Source organism: Cyprinodon tularosa, unplaced genomic scaffold (genome assembly GCF_016077235.1).
Source record: "Cyprinodon tularosa strain WSP-4 unplaced genomic scaffold, ASM1607723v1 ctg588, whole genome shotgun sequence".
NCBI classification, from domain to species: Eukaryota; Metazoa; Chordata; class Actinopteri; order Cyprinodontiformes; family Cyprinodontidae; genus Cyprinodon; species Cyprinodon tularosa.
The window spans coordinates 346652-363787 of NW_024039327.1; the positions used below are offsets into that span (position 1 = coordinate 346652).

At 39.4% G+C, this 17136-nt stretch overlaps 1 protein-coding gene across 1 annotated transcript; it reads right to left on the bottom strand.

Moving 5' to 3' along the window:
- Positions 1-2457: 2457 nt before the first annotated feature.
- chn1 (chimerin 1) lies at positions 2458-13737 on the bottom strand. The gene is made up of 7 exons (XM_038306656.1): positions 13486-13737; positions 11295-11379; positions 7659-7832; positions 6414-6491; positions 5595-5732; positions 3358-3463; positions 2458-3235 (listed from the first exon to the last, which is right to left on the bottom strand). Exons 1-7 carry the CDS (start codon positions 13735-13737, stop codon positions 3064-3066), a joined length of 1005 nt encoding a protein of 334 aa, XP_038162584.1. The 3' UTR covers positions 2458-3063.
- Positions 13738-17136: the final 3399 nt, after the last annotated feature.

A 17136-nucleotide genomic window follows, 5' to 3' on the forward strand; every position in this document is an offset into this window, starting at 1 on the left:
CCAGGTGGTCAATCTTCTTCTCTCGCTTCAATCTCATCATTTCATACAGGCCCGGATCCAAGAACGTGAAGCCCGATTCTCTCTCTCGTCTCTACTCCGTCGATCATCCTGAGACTCCTGAACCAGTCCTCCCAGCATCATGCACCATTGGAGTGGTCAACTGGGAGATAACGGATCTAATCAATTCTGCCCTAGCCACTGAACCAGACCCAGGTACCGGTCCGCCTAATCGTACAATTGTCCCATCTTCCGTCAGGTCCCGTCTAATCCAGTGGATGCATGCCGCCAAATTCACCGCTCATCCTGGTGTGAGTAGGACAGTTGCTCTCATCTCCAGGCGCTTCTGGTGGCCCACGCTTCATAAGGACGTTAAGGAGTATGTGTTGGCCTGCCCAACATGCGCACGCAACAAAGCCTCACACCAACCTCCTTCGGGCCTGCTTCAACCTCTACCTGTTCCCTCGCGTCCATGGTCCCATATAGCCATAGATTTTGTCACCGGTCTCCCTGTCTCCAGAGGTATGTCCACCATACTTACTATTGTTGATCGTTTCTCGAAGTCCTGCCACCTAGTTCCCCTCAGGAAACTCCCCACGGCCTTCCAGACAGCCCAGCTACTCATTAAGCATGTCTTCCGGCTTCATGGTATACCCCAGGAAATCCTCTCGGACAGAGGACCTCAATTCATCTCACAGGTATGGAAGGCTTTCTGTTCAGCTCTCGGCTGCAAACCATCTCTAACGTCAGGTTACCACCCTCAATCTAACGGCCAGACTGAACGTATGAACCAACAACTGGAATCCACCCTCCGCTGTCTCACCTCCAACAACCCCGTGGATTGGAGTCAGTACCTTCCGTGGATTGAATATGCCCACAACTCACTCCGTTCTGCATCAACTGGACAGTCCCCGTTTCAGGTCAGTCTCGGATATCAACCACCTCTTTTCCCCGCAGATGAGAGAGAGATATCGGTGCTGTCCGTCAATCATCACATTCGCCGTTGCCAGAGGATCTGGAGGGAAACCATTGCCACACTCAATCAGTCATCAGCATCTGCAAAACGTTTCGCCGACGCCAAGAGACGTCCCGCCCCCGAGTACGCTGAGGGCCAGGAGGTGTGGCTCTCCACTCGAGACATCCCTCTCAAGGGGATGTCTCGAAAACTCTCCCCAAGATTCATCGGACCCTTTAGGATCTCTCGTGTAATCAACCCCTCAGCTGTTCGTCTCCAGTTACCTCAGTCCCTCCGGATCCACCCCACTTTCCATGTGTCCCAGATCAAGCCCGTCTCTTCGAGCCCTCTGTGCCCACCGTCCAACTCCCCACCACCCGCCCTGGAGGTCGATGGCCATCCGGCTTTCACAGTGCGCCGCATCGTGGACTCCCGTCGACGAGGTCGCGGATGGCAGTACCTCGTCGACTGGGAGGGCTACGGACCGGAGGATCGCCAGTGGGTCCCAGGCTCGTACATCCTCGATCCAGCACTCATCGAGGAGTACGAGCGTTCCTGCCCATCAACCTCTTCCGGACCGCCAAGGGGCGGTCAAGGGGGGGTTACTGTTGGGAGCTGGAGAAGATTCCATCTTTCTCCAGCAGAGTCCGCTGTGGATCCTCTGAGGGAGCCTCCTGCACAGCTGCAGCTCATCAAGACCATCAGAGGATCCACTATATAAGCTGTCTTCAGACCTTGCCTCAACGCCGCAGTGTTGCTCCAGTTGGTCAGCGCTAAAGCCTAGATTCTCAGTGCATCTCCATGACTTTGAATCCAGTCTGGATTCTAATTATTGTCTCTGTTTTCCAGGAAACCTGTGTCTCCTCCTTGAAAGCTCAGGAAGAGCTAACCTGCCGAGCCGACCCTCTGAGCCAAACCCTGAAGACTCACAGAGAACTCCCAAGCAGCTCAGGACTAGAGCTGGGAAACCAAGCCAAGGTCTGTTCAAGCTAAGACGTGAGACGCTGAAGCAGCAAACGGACTCTGCTGACAAACCCCTCTCCAGAACCAACAGTGACCCTCCCAAAGTAAACCTCAAGAACCCTCAAGGTACAGACAGTAAACCCGTGGAAATCAAACCCTGTCAACAGTCACTTACTGTGCTGTCTCTCACGCAGACTCCGGTGAACCAGAACCCAGACTGGAACCAGAATCAGTACATTCTGTGTGTTAGTGCTTTAATAAACTGTTCAACTTTTCATCCTTGTGTCCGTCAGTGGTGTTCTGCATAACTGGGTCTCCTTTAGTGAACCCATCATGACAGAACCAGAGTGACCTATTGGCATATAGATAAAAAAATGCACATAATCTAACTTTTCCTTAAGCAGGGTATTTTTTCTCATCAAAGAAACATTAGACCAACATATAATACTTGGAAAACATAAAGAGAAAAAAAAACAGAAACAACAAATATGTCTTTTATTGACAATAAGTGATGATTCTTTATTAAGGCAACAATTCAGGAGGAGTTTGTCAAAGTGTGGTTTAATAAATTAAAGTGATCATGCAAAGGTTGTATAGAAAACATTACAGTACAAAATTAATTTCACAAAAAGTTTTTTTTTTTTTATAGCACAATAACACCGTTAACTGTCAGGCAAATGCACCAGTGTTTACAGACAAAAAGTAGATTCAACTAAGAACTGTGGATCACTTACAAACGATCAAGGAGATAAAAAAATACAGCATCATAAAAAAATCACCTAAGAAAATTTAGTAGCTTATTCATACATCCAGATGTATAACGTTTCACAAAAATAACTGCAAAGTATGTAAAAAGGAACATGGATAATAATTACTTACTACACGACTAAAGCAAAATCACAGTCTGAACACGTGCTAAATTACAACAAGTCAAAAGAGACCTTGCACCATGCATGCTGGTCTATCAACTTCTAAAGCAACCCCGACAAAAATGGGGAGTCAGGAAATAGGTGTAGTGTGCATAATCTGCAACCAGATGTTAGTCCATATGCAAGGCATTTCAAAAAGTACCCATCACTATGATACAAAATAAGTCTTTACACAAAAGAGAAGTTGCAAAATGTTGTCTCAAATGTCCTGTTTAGAGCTTAAAAGAGCACATCTTCGTTTTTGATGAGGACCTCCACCACCTGCCTCTGGTAGCGGACGTCGTTCAGTGCTGTCATGGCATCCTGGTTGGGTGCACGCATGAGAGTGGGGCCAAAGACAATACCGAGGTTTTCCGCACTCATCAGGTTAAATTTCTCATTCTGTGTAACCCTGGAATATTTCAGATAGACATAGATACACCTCCATGTCAGTGGTAGTGAAATTAAACTTTTTTTTTTTTTTTTACTTCATTCTGTCTATTAGCTATAACATGGTGTGCTTGCATAACTCACCTTTTTAAATGGGCCATGAGGTACTTGAGAGTTTCCTTGTGTGATGGTGGCAGCAGAGCGAGAGCCTCCCGGAAAGCCTCAAGCTTCTTTTCAGGATCTGTGAACTCTGCCAAATGGAGAGGATGACGTGATCAGCATGCAAAGATTATTGAAAGGGACTCAAGGGGCGCAGCTCAGGGGCCCGAGGGGTAAAGTGGCTCAAAACATCTACATAATAGTTTTAATTAAAGAGATATGTTGTCCGATAGTCATTTAGAAACCCACAGAGAGGCCGCAACAATGGCATGCTAAACCATAGTAGAATACTAAAAAAGGAAAAGAATCAAAATACAGCAGACATTAATTTTTAAATACTCAACTTTCAATTTAAAACTGATGAATGAAATAAATCTGAATTTAGGAAGTTTTGATTTAGAAAAGTACAAAATCTATGAAAGAAATGAAACCCTGCCTTCCTTGAACAGAAACATTTGATCAATAATTATTTTTTCTGTTCGCCCGGGGAACAGATTTGATACCACAGAAACCTAGTGATGCTTTCTCTTTAAAAAAATTTTCAGGATTCTCAAAAATCAGATATTCGATCAGATATTCGACAAGGAAAGTAAGAGATCTGTTCAAAATTCATACTGCTGAACACATATAAAATGAAATAAAAGTTGCTATTATAAACAAATGAACTTGGCCCTCCTGAGGTTGTGATGCTCTGTAAAACACCGACTCACAGAGGGCAGACAAACACCTATTTGTACAGATGTTACTTTTGTGGTTGAACGTATAAAAATAACAACCCTAAATAGTCAACAATTTATATTCAAAATCAGAATATTTTGAACTTGTGTTTTATTGAGGACCGTTTGCCTGTAACAGACTGATATACTATCAACATTTAGAGTTTGGATGCACAAAACTTAAAATAGGAAATGCTCTATCCTGCATGGGCATGCAGTGTTGGGAATGACGATGTAGCGAAGACAACGCTCATTTATTTAGAGGGTTAAAAAAACTCCAAATCCTGCTGTTAAAGGGTTTCTGCAAATTGACTAGTTTGAATTCTGCATGCTTTTTATGAAATCTTAAGACCTATAGAAAGAGTTGTATGATTGAAAATAAAATACAAATGGGATGCAATAAACAAAATATGTGGCAATTAGACTATTTTCATATGTAGCACTCCCAAAGAAAAGTGTATATAGGAAGGAGAACTAAAAAGGGAAAAATAATCTTTTGGCATGAATGAATAGCTAAAGTAAAGGACACCTGGTAACTGAGGCACCCTGCATTTTAAATAATTTATTGCGTTTGAAATGTCCAGACATAACTTTCTAACCCCAGTGGAAACAGTGAAGAATGTAAGTACTTCCTGTTGTCCGCCTAAAGCATTTGTAAAGAGGAGTGGAAAATATAATAAGAGCCCGCTGGTTTGGAGCAAGTTAAGACAGGTTTTACTGCCCAACACCATTATGCAACTTGCATTGTCAGCATTAATTATTTATTGAAAAGAAAAGGAAAAGGCAATAAATGCATTGATTCAACCACATTTCGTGCAATGCCTTGTGTTCTGATAAAAAGGTCCCATTTGGGGATGTATGCTTTTGTTTTTCATTTTAGATTTTTTGCATCATTTTAGTTTTTTTTAACTTACTGTTCTAAATATTTATGTGTTTTGTTGTGTAATTTGCTATTTTTATATCTAGTCGATCACATTTAAATTTAACTTTGCTTATAGGGAAAAAATCAAACAAAGGATTTAGAGCTGAAAATTACCAATAGCTGTAAATGTTCTGTACAACACATCAACTGCGTTCTGTCTATTGTCAGTACATCCTGTAGTATAGATATAAATGCAATTCTTTTATAGAAATGCAGCAAATATCTTAGCAAGGAAATCTAATATTACAGATTTATTAGGAAGGAAGCTCTGCCTTTCTGCTATCTACCAGTATAATTGCCTCCTGAAGGGGTAGGCGCCTTCTCTGTTGTACTTTTATTCTTTTTTTTTTCTTGGTGTATCTGTTTCTTTTAATGTATATTGGACCTTGAGTCTGTAATAAAATCAATCAATACCAGTACATTTCCTTAGTTAACAGATTATTTCACCCATCTAATGTTTTTTCCTAAAGCCAGTTTATCAAAGATTGTACTTATTCTTATGCAAATTAAATGTAAAATGAAAATAAAAGCTTTCTTTGTTGATAATGTTTGTGTGTTTCAGCTTTTCTTAAACAGTGACATACTTGTGGCCTCGATGAACCTGGGGTAAGCGTCGTAGGAGATCACAGGAACAGGCAAATCCCTGAGATATAGCTTCAGTGCACTTGTGATGATATTGATGTCTTCATAGGCATTCACTGAGATATCTGTCTTCTCTCCATCTGCAGAGATGTGTGATAGGACAAGGTAGATGGAAGTGAGAAAACGAGATTGCTCGCTCTGCAAATGCTCACATCAGCACTTTCACATCATAGGGTGAACTGAGGAGTAAAGAAACTGTGTTATGGTTGCTGGAAGAAATCCAATTTCATCTCTCTCTCTTATTTTTTTCTTCCAAAGTATCAGCTATCATCCCTTTGGCCTGTTTAATTCTGACTTTGGCTCATTTATGTATGCTTTCCAGAGGAGAGCATGGCCTACTTGTGCTGGCAGACTGAGCATCACAGAGCTGTGAGCTGGAATGACACTCTGTCATGGATGATATCCTGCATGCCGATCTGGCTCTGGGTTCAGTCCGCTGCTGCTTGGTTTTTCTAACAGTTAAAATTCAAACTGCATTCAGCCACGACAGGTTTATTCTCACTAAGTTGATGACTGAATCCCAACACGCCCACAGCTAAGACAGTGTGACCCCTCTAAGGCCCCCTCCCGTCTGTCCACACAGTGAAATCCTGCGTGAGAGGGAGATGTCAGAATCTCCTCTTCTGGATGGACACTAATCCTGTCAATTTATGTTTAATCCATAGAGATCTGATTTCTATGGACATGCAAACAGGCAGAGTCTTCAAGTGTCATCTTTGACCTGACACTTAAACTTGATATATAAAACAAAGAAGACAGACCTTTATCAAATCCCATCTTGACTTCTTCCACTGAATCACTGAACCCAGATATCCTGTAGAGGCCCTCTGATCTCAGTCCTTACAAAAAAAACACAGAAAAAAAGCACAGCTTTTAACTGTCAGACATACCGACAGGAGAGACATAGACACTCCTAACACACATGTCTAATTTGGGAACTAATATTAAAGACAAAACATCCTCAGTGTTGCGCAATGAAGAAAACATGGTTGCATGGAAACAGTTTTCTGCATCACTGAGCAAAATAATAAAGACATAAATCAAACTTAGCTACAGACAGACATTGGAGGGCAGACAATGTGACTTCCCTGAATGATTTAACTGAAACGCAATCAGCTAAGGCAGCAGGAAACAGAGTAATATTTTCCTCATTACACATTTGCAATTACCAGCAATCTCATCACTCCTCTCTGCCTCCACTTGCAAACAAAAACATCAAATTAGTTGGTAATTGAATCAGACTTTAAACACTACAACCCAAAGGGTACACACACTGCACTTGAAAGAAAGCTGTTTGATAGCAAATGAACACAAGGCAGCAAAAGCTTTAAAGTTACCCAGAGGCTAAAAGCTTTTAAACATTAAATGTTAAGATGTGATGCATTTCTACAGGTATAGGGATTCATTCAAATTTTTCAACAATAAATATATTTCTTTTGTCTTTGTACTGCTTTTCAAAGCAAGTCTTTGGTGCTTTAAGACTGTAATAAACTATAACATCAATGGATCACAGGGATCTTTTTCCCTTTCCTCTGATACATCTTCAATTGAAATAAGTCTTTAAGAGATGACTTAGGTATAATTAAATCTAGGTATAAATACATACATTAGCAACTATCAGGTGTGCGCTTGACAAATCTAGCCTAAATGATAGAGAGGTCTGAATGGCGCAAGTCATACCATGCTCAGAAAATCCACATCCCTAATAGGGGAAATACCATTTGGAGAAAGTGGTCAGCTAAACACCAAAATTTAACTTTCTGGCCAATGCAGTAAATTCAAATATACATGTTGGGGTCAGGATGATCCTGTGGGGAAGCTTTTATTTAGTTTTTCAGAGTAGGAGGTGTTGAACAAAAGTAGGGTATTGAATTTCCCTTCCACTTGAAAAGTAAGCATAACATAAAAATCCCAATTAAAACAATTCAATGTTTGTAGATGTGATATGACTGTGCTAATATTCAAGAGAAAATGCTAATCTGTGTTTAAAAAGTCAAAAAACTAACCTCTGGACTCGATTTCTCGTATGCACATGTCCACCACCATGGGCCGGGCTGTGTTGTAGGCCTTTACCAATGTTGTGAGGTCGCAGCTGTAAACCTTGCGGATGTGTCTCAGGTTGGGCTTGCAGTCGTCGGGTACCTGAGCCGAGCACTCTTTGTGAACATTCATACCACAGTCTATAAAAAGAGGAGTGGGATCATTAGTAAGCAGCTTTGATGAGGGGTTTTTGCTCACTTGAATGCATTTGGTAACAAATACACTACAGAGCTCAGCGGAGGATTTCTTAGTGTTTTTATTTTTTATTTTAGCTGTTTGAATGTCACAGAACCTCTTGAGACTCCTTGCTGCGTTGGAGTAACCTTCAAATTCTCTTCCGAATGGTCTTAAATGAGTTCAAATGAACTAAATGAGGAAGGATGAACTAAAAGACAAGACTTGAATGCAGTGCAGTGTTTAAATTGTGCAAATATATTTACAAGACATTATACGGATTCCAACTAGAGTTTTAGAAGCATATCAGGAAAAGCAGAACATATTGTGTCTTTGTCTCAGTCACAGCATTCTAGAACTTGAGGCGCAGCTTCTCTTTTATTGTTTCAAGAACAGAGCATCAGCAGACAGAGAGAGAGAAAGAGAAAAGGAGAGAGAGAGAGACTGCAGCCCTCTCTAACAGGGACACATGTAGGGAGTTGGAGGCACAGTGAAAATGCTGGTGCCCAGAGGAAGGACGGAGCGCAGGGCTCTATTCTTTTCCAAATCTAAGCTTGCACACATTGTGAGTGGAAGCAGTGATTGAGGCGCTGCAGGCTACAGAAGACCTACTTTCCCAGACTGAAATGGGCCATCTCTTTAGCTCTTTAGATCTTTGATGGTCTTGTGTCTTCAAGTGCTATGAGGGTTTTTTTTCTTTCTTCACAACTGCAATCAGCCATTTGGCACAAAAAAGGCATTAAAATGTACGTTTACAAGCTAGAGAAAATATGTAACATTTTCTTCATTTTAAAAGAGGAAAAAAAAAGCATTGGAGGATATTTAGATTAATTTGGGTCCCTGGAGAAATTCGTACCTACTGAATTTATATGCATTGATGCAGAAATGTAATTAAGTTAAGAGATTATTCTCTTAAAGACACGAGACGGGCTGTATAACAGGGATGTATGTGTCATTGGTTGCATCCCTGCTGAGCTATCCCTGTGCATGAGAGGATGGCAATGGTCCTGGGTCCCAGGTGGGGGAGGCTGATCCCAAGGGAGCTTAGATTCTGGGTTTTGCTATTCTCACATTTGAAAAAGGGTTGTTAATTTTCTTATCAGCACATTACCACTCAGTCTAGAAAATATGTTGGATAAACTGGAAAAAAATGGAAATCTAGATAAGTTATTTTTCCTACAATAAGTGCATTTGTTCTTGGATTGAGCAGGTAAAAGACACATTATGCCAATGGAACAAGACAATTTACATTTAAAATAAGAAAACACAATTGCATTGTCTTATTTCCAGTGCATTTTATCTAAATATCTTTCTTTTAAAAGTAAAAATACTAATTCCATTGGCAAAGCATTTCATTTACCCACTCAAATTAAGAGTAAATACACTTAATTTAAGAAATTTTTGCTTATTTCTAGATCGTTTTTACACTGTGCCTTACCGCCAAGAAGGATTCTGTTTTCTGTAAGTTTCCCTTTTTGTATATATTATTTCAAGCACTTGGGTTAAATAAGGCTTGACCTTTGAGATTGAAAAAGGCTAAATTTCAATGTGTGTGTGCAGAAAATAGAGCTCATTTCCACACAGCCCCAATTCTGCACCTCATTAAAGAGATATGCCAGCTTTGTTTCCCTTTACGGGCATGATGGGATGAGGCTGGGTGAGTCTGTGGGTGGGTTGGTGGGTGGGTGGGGGGTTCACTCTGCTGAGGAGGAAATGTGCCACAACAAGCGCAAGCAGATCTTCGCTCTCTGGCACAGGGCCAAAAACAGTTCACACATAAAAAAAGAAACAGGGGGTGGAAGAGGGTTTGTTCTTGTTTTTGGTATGCAAATGTGAGAATCATGGGAGAATTTGCTGCCCCAGATTCAGGAGGCTGGTGTTTAGTCTGAAGGAATGATGTGTCTGTATGTAAGTGGCTGATAAAGATTGGCTTCCACCATATGTAGCTTTATATGGATTGTTGTCAGGGCTTAGCATCAGTATGTTAATAATTAATATCAGAGCTCTTGCAGAGTTATGTGACACACTTTGTTGCATCAATAAAACATCAAAGAAACACATCAGACTGGGTTACAGCAGTGAGATAGAAATCTCACCTGGAGTATTTGACAAGTAAGAGATCAAACGCAGTCAAAGGATTTTACTCACAACCTAAGAACTGATCAAATAAAGGAGGACAAAACATAGTTGGGGAGTATAGACAACATGTTGATTAGAATTTTAAGGTTGAGTTTCTATCGGTGTGCTTAAACATGCTAATACAGCTTTCAAGAAAGGCTGTAAAAAGGAGTTTTACCTGCTTTGAAGGCATGAAAACCCATCCTTTTTAAGTTTTTGGAGCAGAATTGACATCGCCCCGCAAGAGAGAAAAGTATTTTTTCTAAGATTTGGTAAAATTTGCAAATAGTTGCCAATAGTTAAACTGTCTTTGGTGCTCTATTTTAGCGCATATCATGTGTAGTACTAAAACAGCTGCCTATAAATATATGTATTTTTGAAAGGATGAAGATTTTTACATTAACTCCAAGATTTCCAATAGGCTACCAGCATTTCTAAAATGGTAAAATGGATTTGCTGTATCCTTCTCCTTTTTTATTATTTATTGCCAAGAGGTCTATACATTGCAAAAACAAAACTTCCCTTTAAGGATTTTTTTTTATCTTTATTTTTATTTTTTTACATCAGTGTGCTCTTACTGAGTTCATTTTAAAAACATCACTTAATCTTCTAGCTGTGTGCCTTTATCAGGAGAAAGATCGTTGGTAATGTGACTTTAATTAGTCTGATACATTTTCTGATTGGAAAAAGATGGGATTTTTGAGTTTCCAACTGGTTGGTCACGGATCAGTGCTTCTCTTCTTTAAATGTACCGAGCCTGGAAAGCATAATCCATCACCAGAGATGACAAAAAGTGCTTAAAAAACATGAACTCCATTTGACTTAGTACTGTATATATGCTCAGCCCCAAAAAGCTGCACATTTTTTCCCCATTAAATCATCTCAGTGGATAACTCAGAAAGCTTTTGTTTATGTGATAATAAACAAAGAGTCAAACATCCACGACTGAAGCAGATTTGATAATAATGAAATTTTTGTCTTTGAAAGTAATTTTTCCTCATGACTGACCCACTTGCTACTTAGAGCTGACAAAAGTGGGTCAAAAATAGGGTTTTACATCCCATTGCATATCTGTTACATCACAACCAGAGAGCACTCATTTCACTCTGTTGTACAATCAATAATCCGCAAACTGGTGTTGGGAGTTTTGGATTCAAATCCAATATTTCAGCACCAGATGTACTGTAAACCAAATAATCAATATAGAGAAATGCTCATTTAAAAAACCCCCACCAGTGTCACAAAGACATGTAGCAAAGAGGTGAAGCAGGGTATTTAATTTTTATTTTTATGTAATGAATAGAACATACCTGCACATTTGACCCCCTGAGCCATCACTCCCCACATGAATCTAGCACAGTGTTCGCACCAGTGAGGCCCCCGGAAGGTGTGAACCTGCAGGAGAGAAGACAATAATGGAAAAGAGTGCAGACATTTAACCCATGTTATTTTCACAGAAACCTTTTCATATATTTCCACTTCTTTTTACCTGTGGTTTCATGTGGGAAATATAACAAACCACCCAGGGTGTATGGGAAGTGGGACAATACATTTTGGCAAAATAAAAATATCGTATTTGAGCCCCTAAATAGATTTTAACTCACTGGTGATGAAGAACATGTCTATTCAAATGACTAATTATAAAGGGTCATTTACATGTGTTTTAAGGAATCAGCACAACAAATCTCTATTAGATTATTCTACACCAAAAAATATAAGTTAAAACAAAAGCAAATAATTATTAAACCTTCTTTTGGAACAAAAACAGAGAAGTAATTATTTTGTTACTGGTATCAGCACCATTAAGACCAGCATAAAAATCTTTTAGAATCAGACTGAACTATTCTTAACTTATGACAATGATTTATTATCATGAGATATGTGAAATACCTGTATTAATTCAAAATTAAAATATTGGTGATCCTATATTATAAAATATTTATTAAATATGGCTGCAGCGTCTCCTATGGCTCAGGAAATAACATGATTTAGTTCCAGCTGTTTCACCACTGTTATAATGGACATTATGGAAATGGGATTCAGCCATAAAATTGAAGGTGGAGGAGACTGTGGACAACTTATTCCTTCCACACAGTGAAGGTATAAGTTGCTGGGAGACTTCAGCGGAAACATTAGAGCAAAGGTTGCTCCCACACTCCAGTGGGTAACAACAGCCCAGCCAATCAGAGAGGCCCCTGAACCAAACAAGAACAAACCAGTACTCTTCCAGTTCCTGCAGCAAATTAATAAAGGACACAGAGGGAAACGTGTTTTTCTATTTGTTAGGGGCTGTGGGGAAAAAACAAACACAACATAAATCTTATAGGGATTAGATATTAAAAGTCTCATATTGTGGTTTGTTGTTTTCTCTTTTAATAAAGGGATAAAGGTAAAACCTCCCTTTATATGAGAGTGATGACAGCACAGCATACATTTGATAAGCATTTGCTCCTATAAATGCTCCTATAAACTGCTTCTATAAATAATTGTATATTTGCTGTTTAATATAATTTTCTTCTTGTTTACATTTTGTAAACAAATTATTATACTAAATAAAATTAGTATAATCATTTTATCTCAAAATATGCATTTCTTGCAGTTTAATTATCACTTCTTGTGTTTATTTATCATCACAACTGCCTCCTTAAAATAATTTAATCTGTCCTTAAGACCAGCATCATTTTGTTTAACCGTATCATTTGTTTCTTTATCATTGTCCTCTGTTTTTATCTGATGGAAAGCACTTTGCGTTGCCCACTATGCGTATGAAAACCAGTCTATGAATAAAGATTAATGGATGAATTACAGATGCATTGTACCAGATTAAATTAATAACTATTGGGTCATACATTTCTTCCATTAAAAATGTAAATATAAATCATAATTAAGAAGCATGAGTTAAGATAAAAACTTAAAGCAGTTTTTGTTTTTTTGAATACAATCTGTGGCACCATAAACCCATTCTAATCTATTTTCAATTCCTTATTATGAAATCTAAAGGATTTTACTTTAGTGGCATTTCCATTGGGGTCTGTTTTGTTTTTCTTTTACTGCAAATTCAAAATACTTTCAATTTAATTAACTTTCAGGATGTTTACTGGGTTGAAATTAGAAAAAAAGCTCAGTTTTGTGAGTCAGTTTTATGATTTTTAATGATGACAGCAAAACATCATCAGTGATGTTCAATATGACAAACTTCACAAAGGACAAAGCAGCAGGAAGAGATTAGCAGTTTAAAAACAGTTATCGGCTTGCTGCTGTTCTCTGTCCCAATAAAAACCCAAACTGGAGCCAAACAGGGATGCACTGCTCCAGCCTTTCACCCTCATCCAGATTCATAATCTCTCCATCTGGTGCTCTTACTGACAGCAGTGCTGATAGAACCTCTTTGGACAGACCAAAACAGCTACGTTTCCCACCCCCCCTCTCTGCTCTCCCAGTTAAAAAGCCCTCCGGCAAAACGTGAAGCCATGAAACCACAGTTTTGTAGAGACATCTTACCTTAAAGTTGTGGACTTTCTCAGACCTGGGCTCCCGGTTATCCTCCTTCAGTGTGGCTCTGCGCACCAGTGAGGTGAACTGTGAGTAGGCTAATAGTTTAAGTGGTTGCCAAAAAGTGGCTGAAGGTTTCTGTGGCCCCATCCTCATTCCCAGAGCCGCAGCCAGAATGTCCTCCTGACTGGCCTCTCTCTTGGCCTTTTGCACCAGAGGCTTCTCTTTCTTTTGAACATCATAGGACTCTCGAGATGGCATTCTGAGGCTTCAGTCCCCAAACAGGACAAAAAGATGAAGAAAGTGGAAAAAGTCCTAAAGAAAAGAGGATAATCTCCTTGATTTTTAGAGGAAATAACTGTCAAACAATATGAGTTGCATGTTTCCAGTTAGATAAGCACATTGACGGCATAATAGTGGCAAAAAGTATTAAAAACACCTTTAGATAAGAAAAAAAAAGTAGTCAGAATCTTCACAGAGCAGTGACAGCAGATGAAGTGCAGCCTCTATGATTGGAGTGCCAGGTTTTATACAAAGGGGTGCAGCCTTGGATGCTCATGTGCTTCCCTAGAAACTGCAAATGCAGATGAGATGAGTGGCTGGGCTAATCCTCTCCTCCCTGTGCAGAGCCGATACTCTCCCCTGGAACAGAGACAGCACAATGTTGTGTGTGGATGCTGAAATAGGAGGGCTGCAAAGAAGAGAGGGGGAGGAGGATGGAGGTGGACCCTCTAGTAGTTGCAGCAGATTAAATGGATCCCACCAGCCAATCACAGTGTGGATAAACCGGCTTTGTAGTAGCCTCTACCCCGCCTCCCCCACACCATGCAAACCATTTCAGCAGGATGACATGAAATGAGAGTGGGATGATAATAAGCAATGAATGAGTCATGGATCCAGAGTGGGCTTCAGCCTGGGAGCTTGCGACAGCATGGGGGCCGTTAGACATGAAGCTATTTTCAAATCCAGGGTTGCCACAGAAACCGGTGACGACTGAAGCCTTGAAGGGCAAAGACGCACAAACTGAAAGCACCACGCTGAAACAGGAAATGCATCTATGTGTGCCATTATACTGAGTAATGCAGATAAAGTTTATGTTTTAGATCATTTAGAGTAAAACTTCATCAAAATTCTAAAGTTTTGATGGTTTTGAAATAAGACATATTCATTGTAAATTTCCTTTTTTCTGCCACTATTAAAACCTTTTAATCCAAACCTCAGATTTATTAGAATGACCACATATTTTACAGACAGATATAAAGTTAGCCTTTGTCTAGATATGACATTGACTGGCTCTCAAAGCAGATATCTGTAATTTTCTATTCTTTATTTTTCAGAAACATGAAAACTATTTAAAAGGGACATAGACCTCACATTATGTACAAAACACTCCAGGGTCCAGATAAACTGCAGAAGCCGGCAGTTATAAATGAAACCTCATTATTGTGAAAACCGTAAGAATCTCCAATGTTCTTATTTGTTTGCCAGTCTCAATATGATTTAATTTGTGTTTATTCTGTTTGAACAATAATTGGAAAGTGTAAAATACTAATTAGATCAACAGTGAATCCAATTCTTAAATAATTTGATGTCTAGATCTTGTTGATGCTCGTTAAAGGCTTTAATGCAAACTTACTATTTATTTAAGCCAAAATGAGTTGCAGTAAAATTAGGATAAATTACACAATAGGATAAATTACACAATAAAGAAGTAAACAGCAGTTGTTTGTAGCAACCATGCACCCTGCTTGCTCTTAGTCAGCTTTGTCTGAATGCTCATCTCCTTGAGGTACATGCTGATGTAAGCCTTTGTGTTGTCTGTATTCAGATGAAGTTTTAAATATAATATCTTGATTATAATGAGAAACCACAGCCTGATTGACTTGTTCACACCTCAAGTCAAATGTGATTACACACCCAGGTTTGAGAGTTTCATTTAGACTCGGTGGCTGACATTCTCCCCAATCCTAGGTCAGCGGAGGAAGGGCCTGGATGAAGACAGAAGAATCTGAAATCAATGCTTGGAGTTCATGCTGCTTGTATGTCATTGGAGAGGTATCAGTATGAGGGCATTAGCTGCAGAAAGAGGGAGAAAAGGGGCTTTGAAGATCAGAGTGATTATGTAGAATGGCATCCCAAACTGAGCCTCCTGACAGGGACAGGTGTGAAACATGAAAGTCTTGAGACAGAGTGCTTCCAGTGTAGCTCTCTCAGTTGAAGTCTCCGCTCGCAGGGGTACCTGAGAGTGAAAGATAAAACGCAATGAGAGCCTTTTATATGCACTGGTCCATCTTCACACCTAGAGCACTTTCTGCAGGTTTTGCAGAGTAATTGCGCTGCCTGCTGTTGACTGCTCCGTCCCCAGTATGTGGCTCACTTTGACTGCACCTCTAATTGACACCGATTGATTTTCTTGCTTTTCCAAACATGCCCAGAGATGGGACCCTTGAGGACAGACGAACAGGATGTGGGACTTCTCCATCTGTGTTTGGCCTGAACAAACTCCTCTACATTCTGGGTTTGCACAGTAATCCAGTCACGAAAATCTAGTTTAATTCTGACTTAACCCAAAAAATCCAACCTGAAAACTCATTTTCTTAAAGCTTTGTTTCCATTTTTCCTTCCAGTCTTTTCTAATCCATTAAGTTGCGCTGAACCCAGCTGAACATTTCTGCAGGCTTCAGGGATAGTTACATAAGGAAACTGTGATCTGATTGCACTGCTGACCCAAAATGGCATAAAGACCTATTCATTCTCATAGAACCAATGTGAACCCTGACTGCAATTTCTGGGGCAGACTTAAGAGTGTTTGTGAATAAATAGGGGAAAAAAACGAACTAATCCATCCATACTCACTGCCAAGGATAATTAATTTAAAGCCACCCAAGGCTTTAAATCAGTGTAAAATAGCTGCTAATCCACGAGGAAGGTGATTAAAAATTCACTTACATAATTCATAATAAGCTGTGGTTTTAAACTTTAAATCATAGAAAAATCATGATACAAAGAAATGAACTTTAAAAGACAGAGTTAAATCTGTCAGCTGCAGCCCGTTAAATACATTTATGAAAAACAAACACAATTTAAACACTCATGTCCCATTTACAAGATACCTATTAGATAAATTAAAAACTTATATTTATTATAGCAATTTTATTTACAATCATACAATGTTTACATTTTTTTCTCCTTCTCTAGCTAAAAGAAAGTGAATGAAAGTGAATGCGATAATTCACAAACATCATATAATGATATACAAAGGTAATAAAGCTAAATACCAAAGAAAATATAATACAGATTGACAACACAATGATCCTGAACAGCCTTTTGATTTAAGAAAAGAAAGCCTAACATTACTGTTTTGTAAATGGATCAGTACATGTAAGACAGAACATGTTTTACCTCCTTTAGCACAAATAATTTGAATTTTTTGTTTCTCAAAACCATAAAACAAAGTCTGGCTTCTTATAGACCTACTGCCGAGAAATACCACATATACATAAATACACACCCTTTTTCTGCTGCTCCTGCAAGAAACGCGGAACAAATTACACAGCATTTTCCCCCAACAAATAGATTACCTGGGATGGGATCCGTCTGCGCTTTGAAAGTGATTTATGGTAGGCTGCTATCACACTTTGCTATTCACACTGCAAGGTC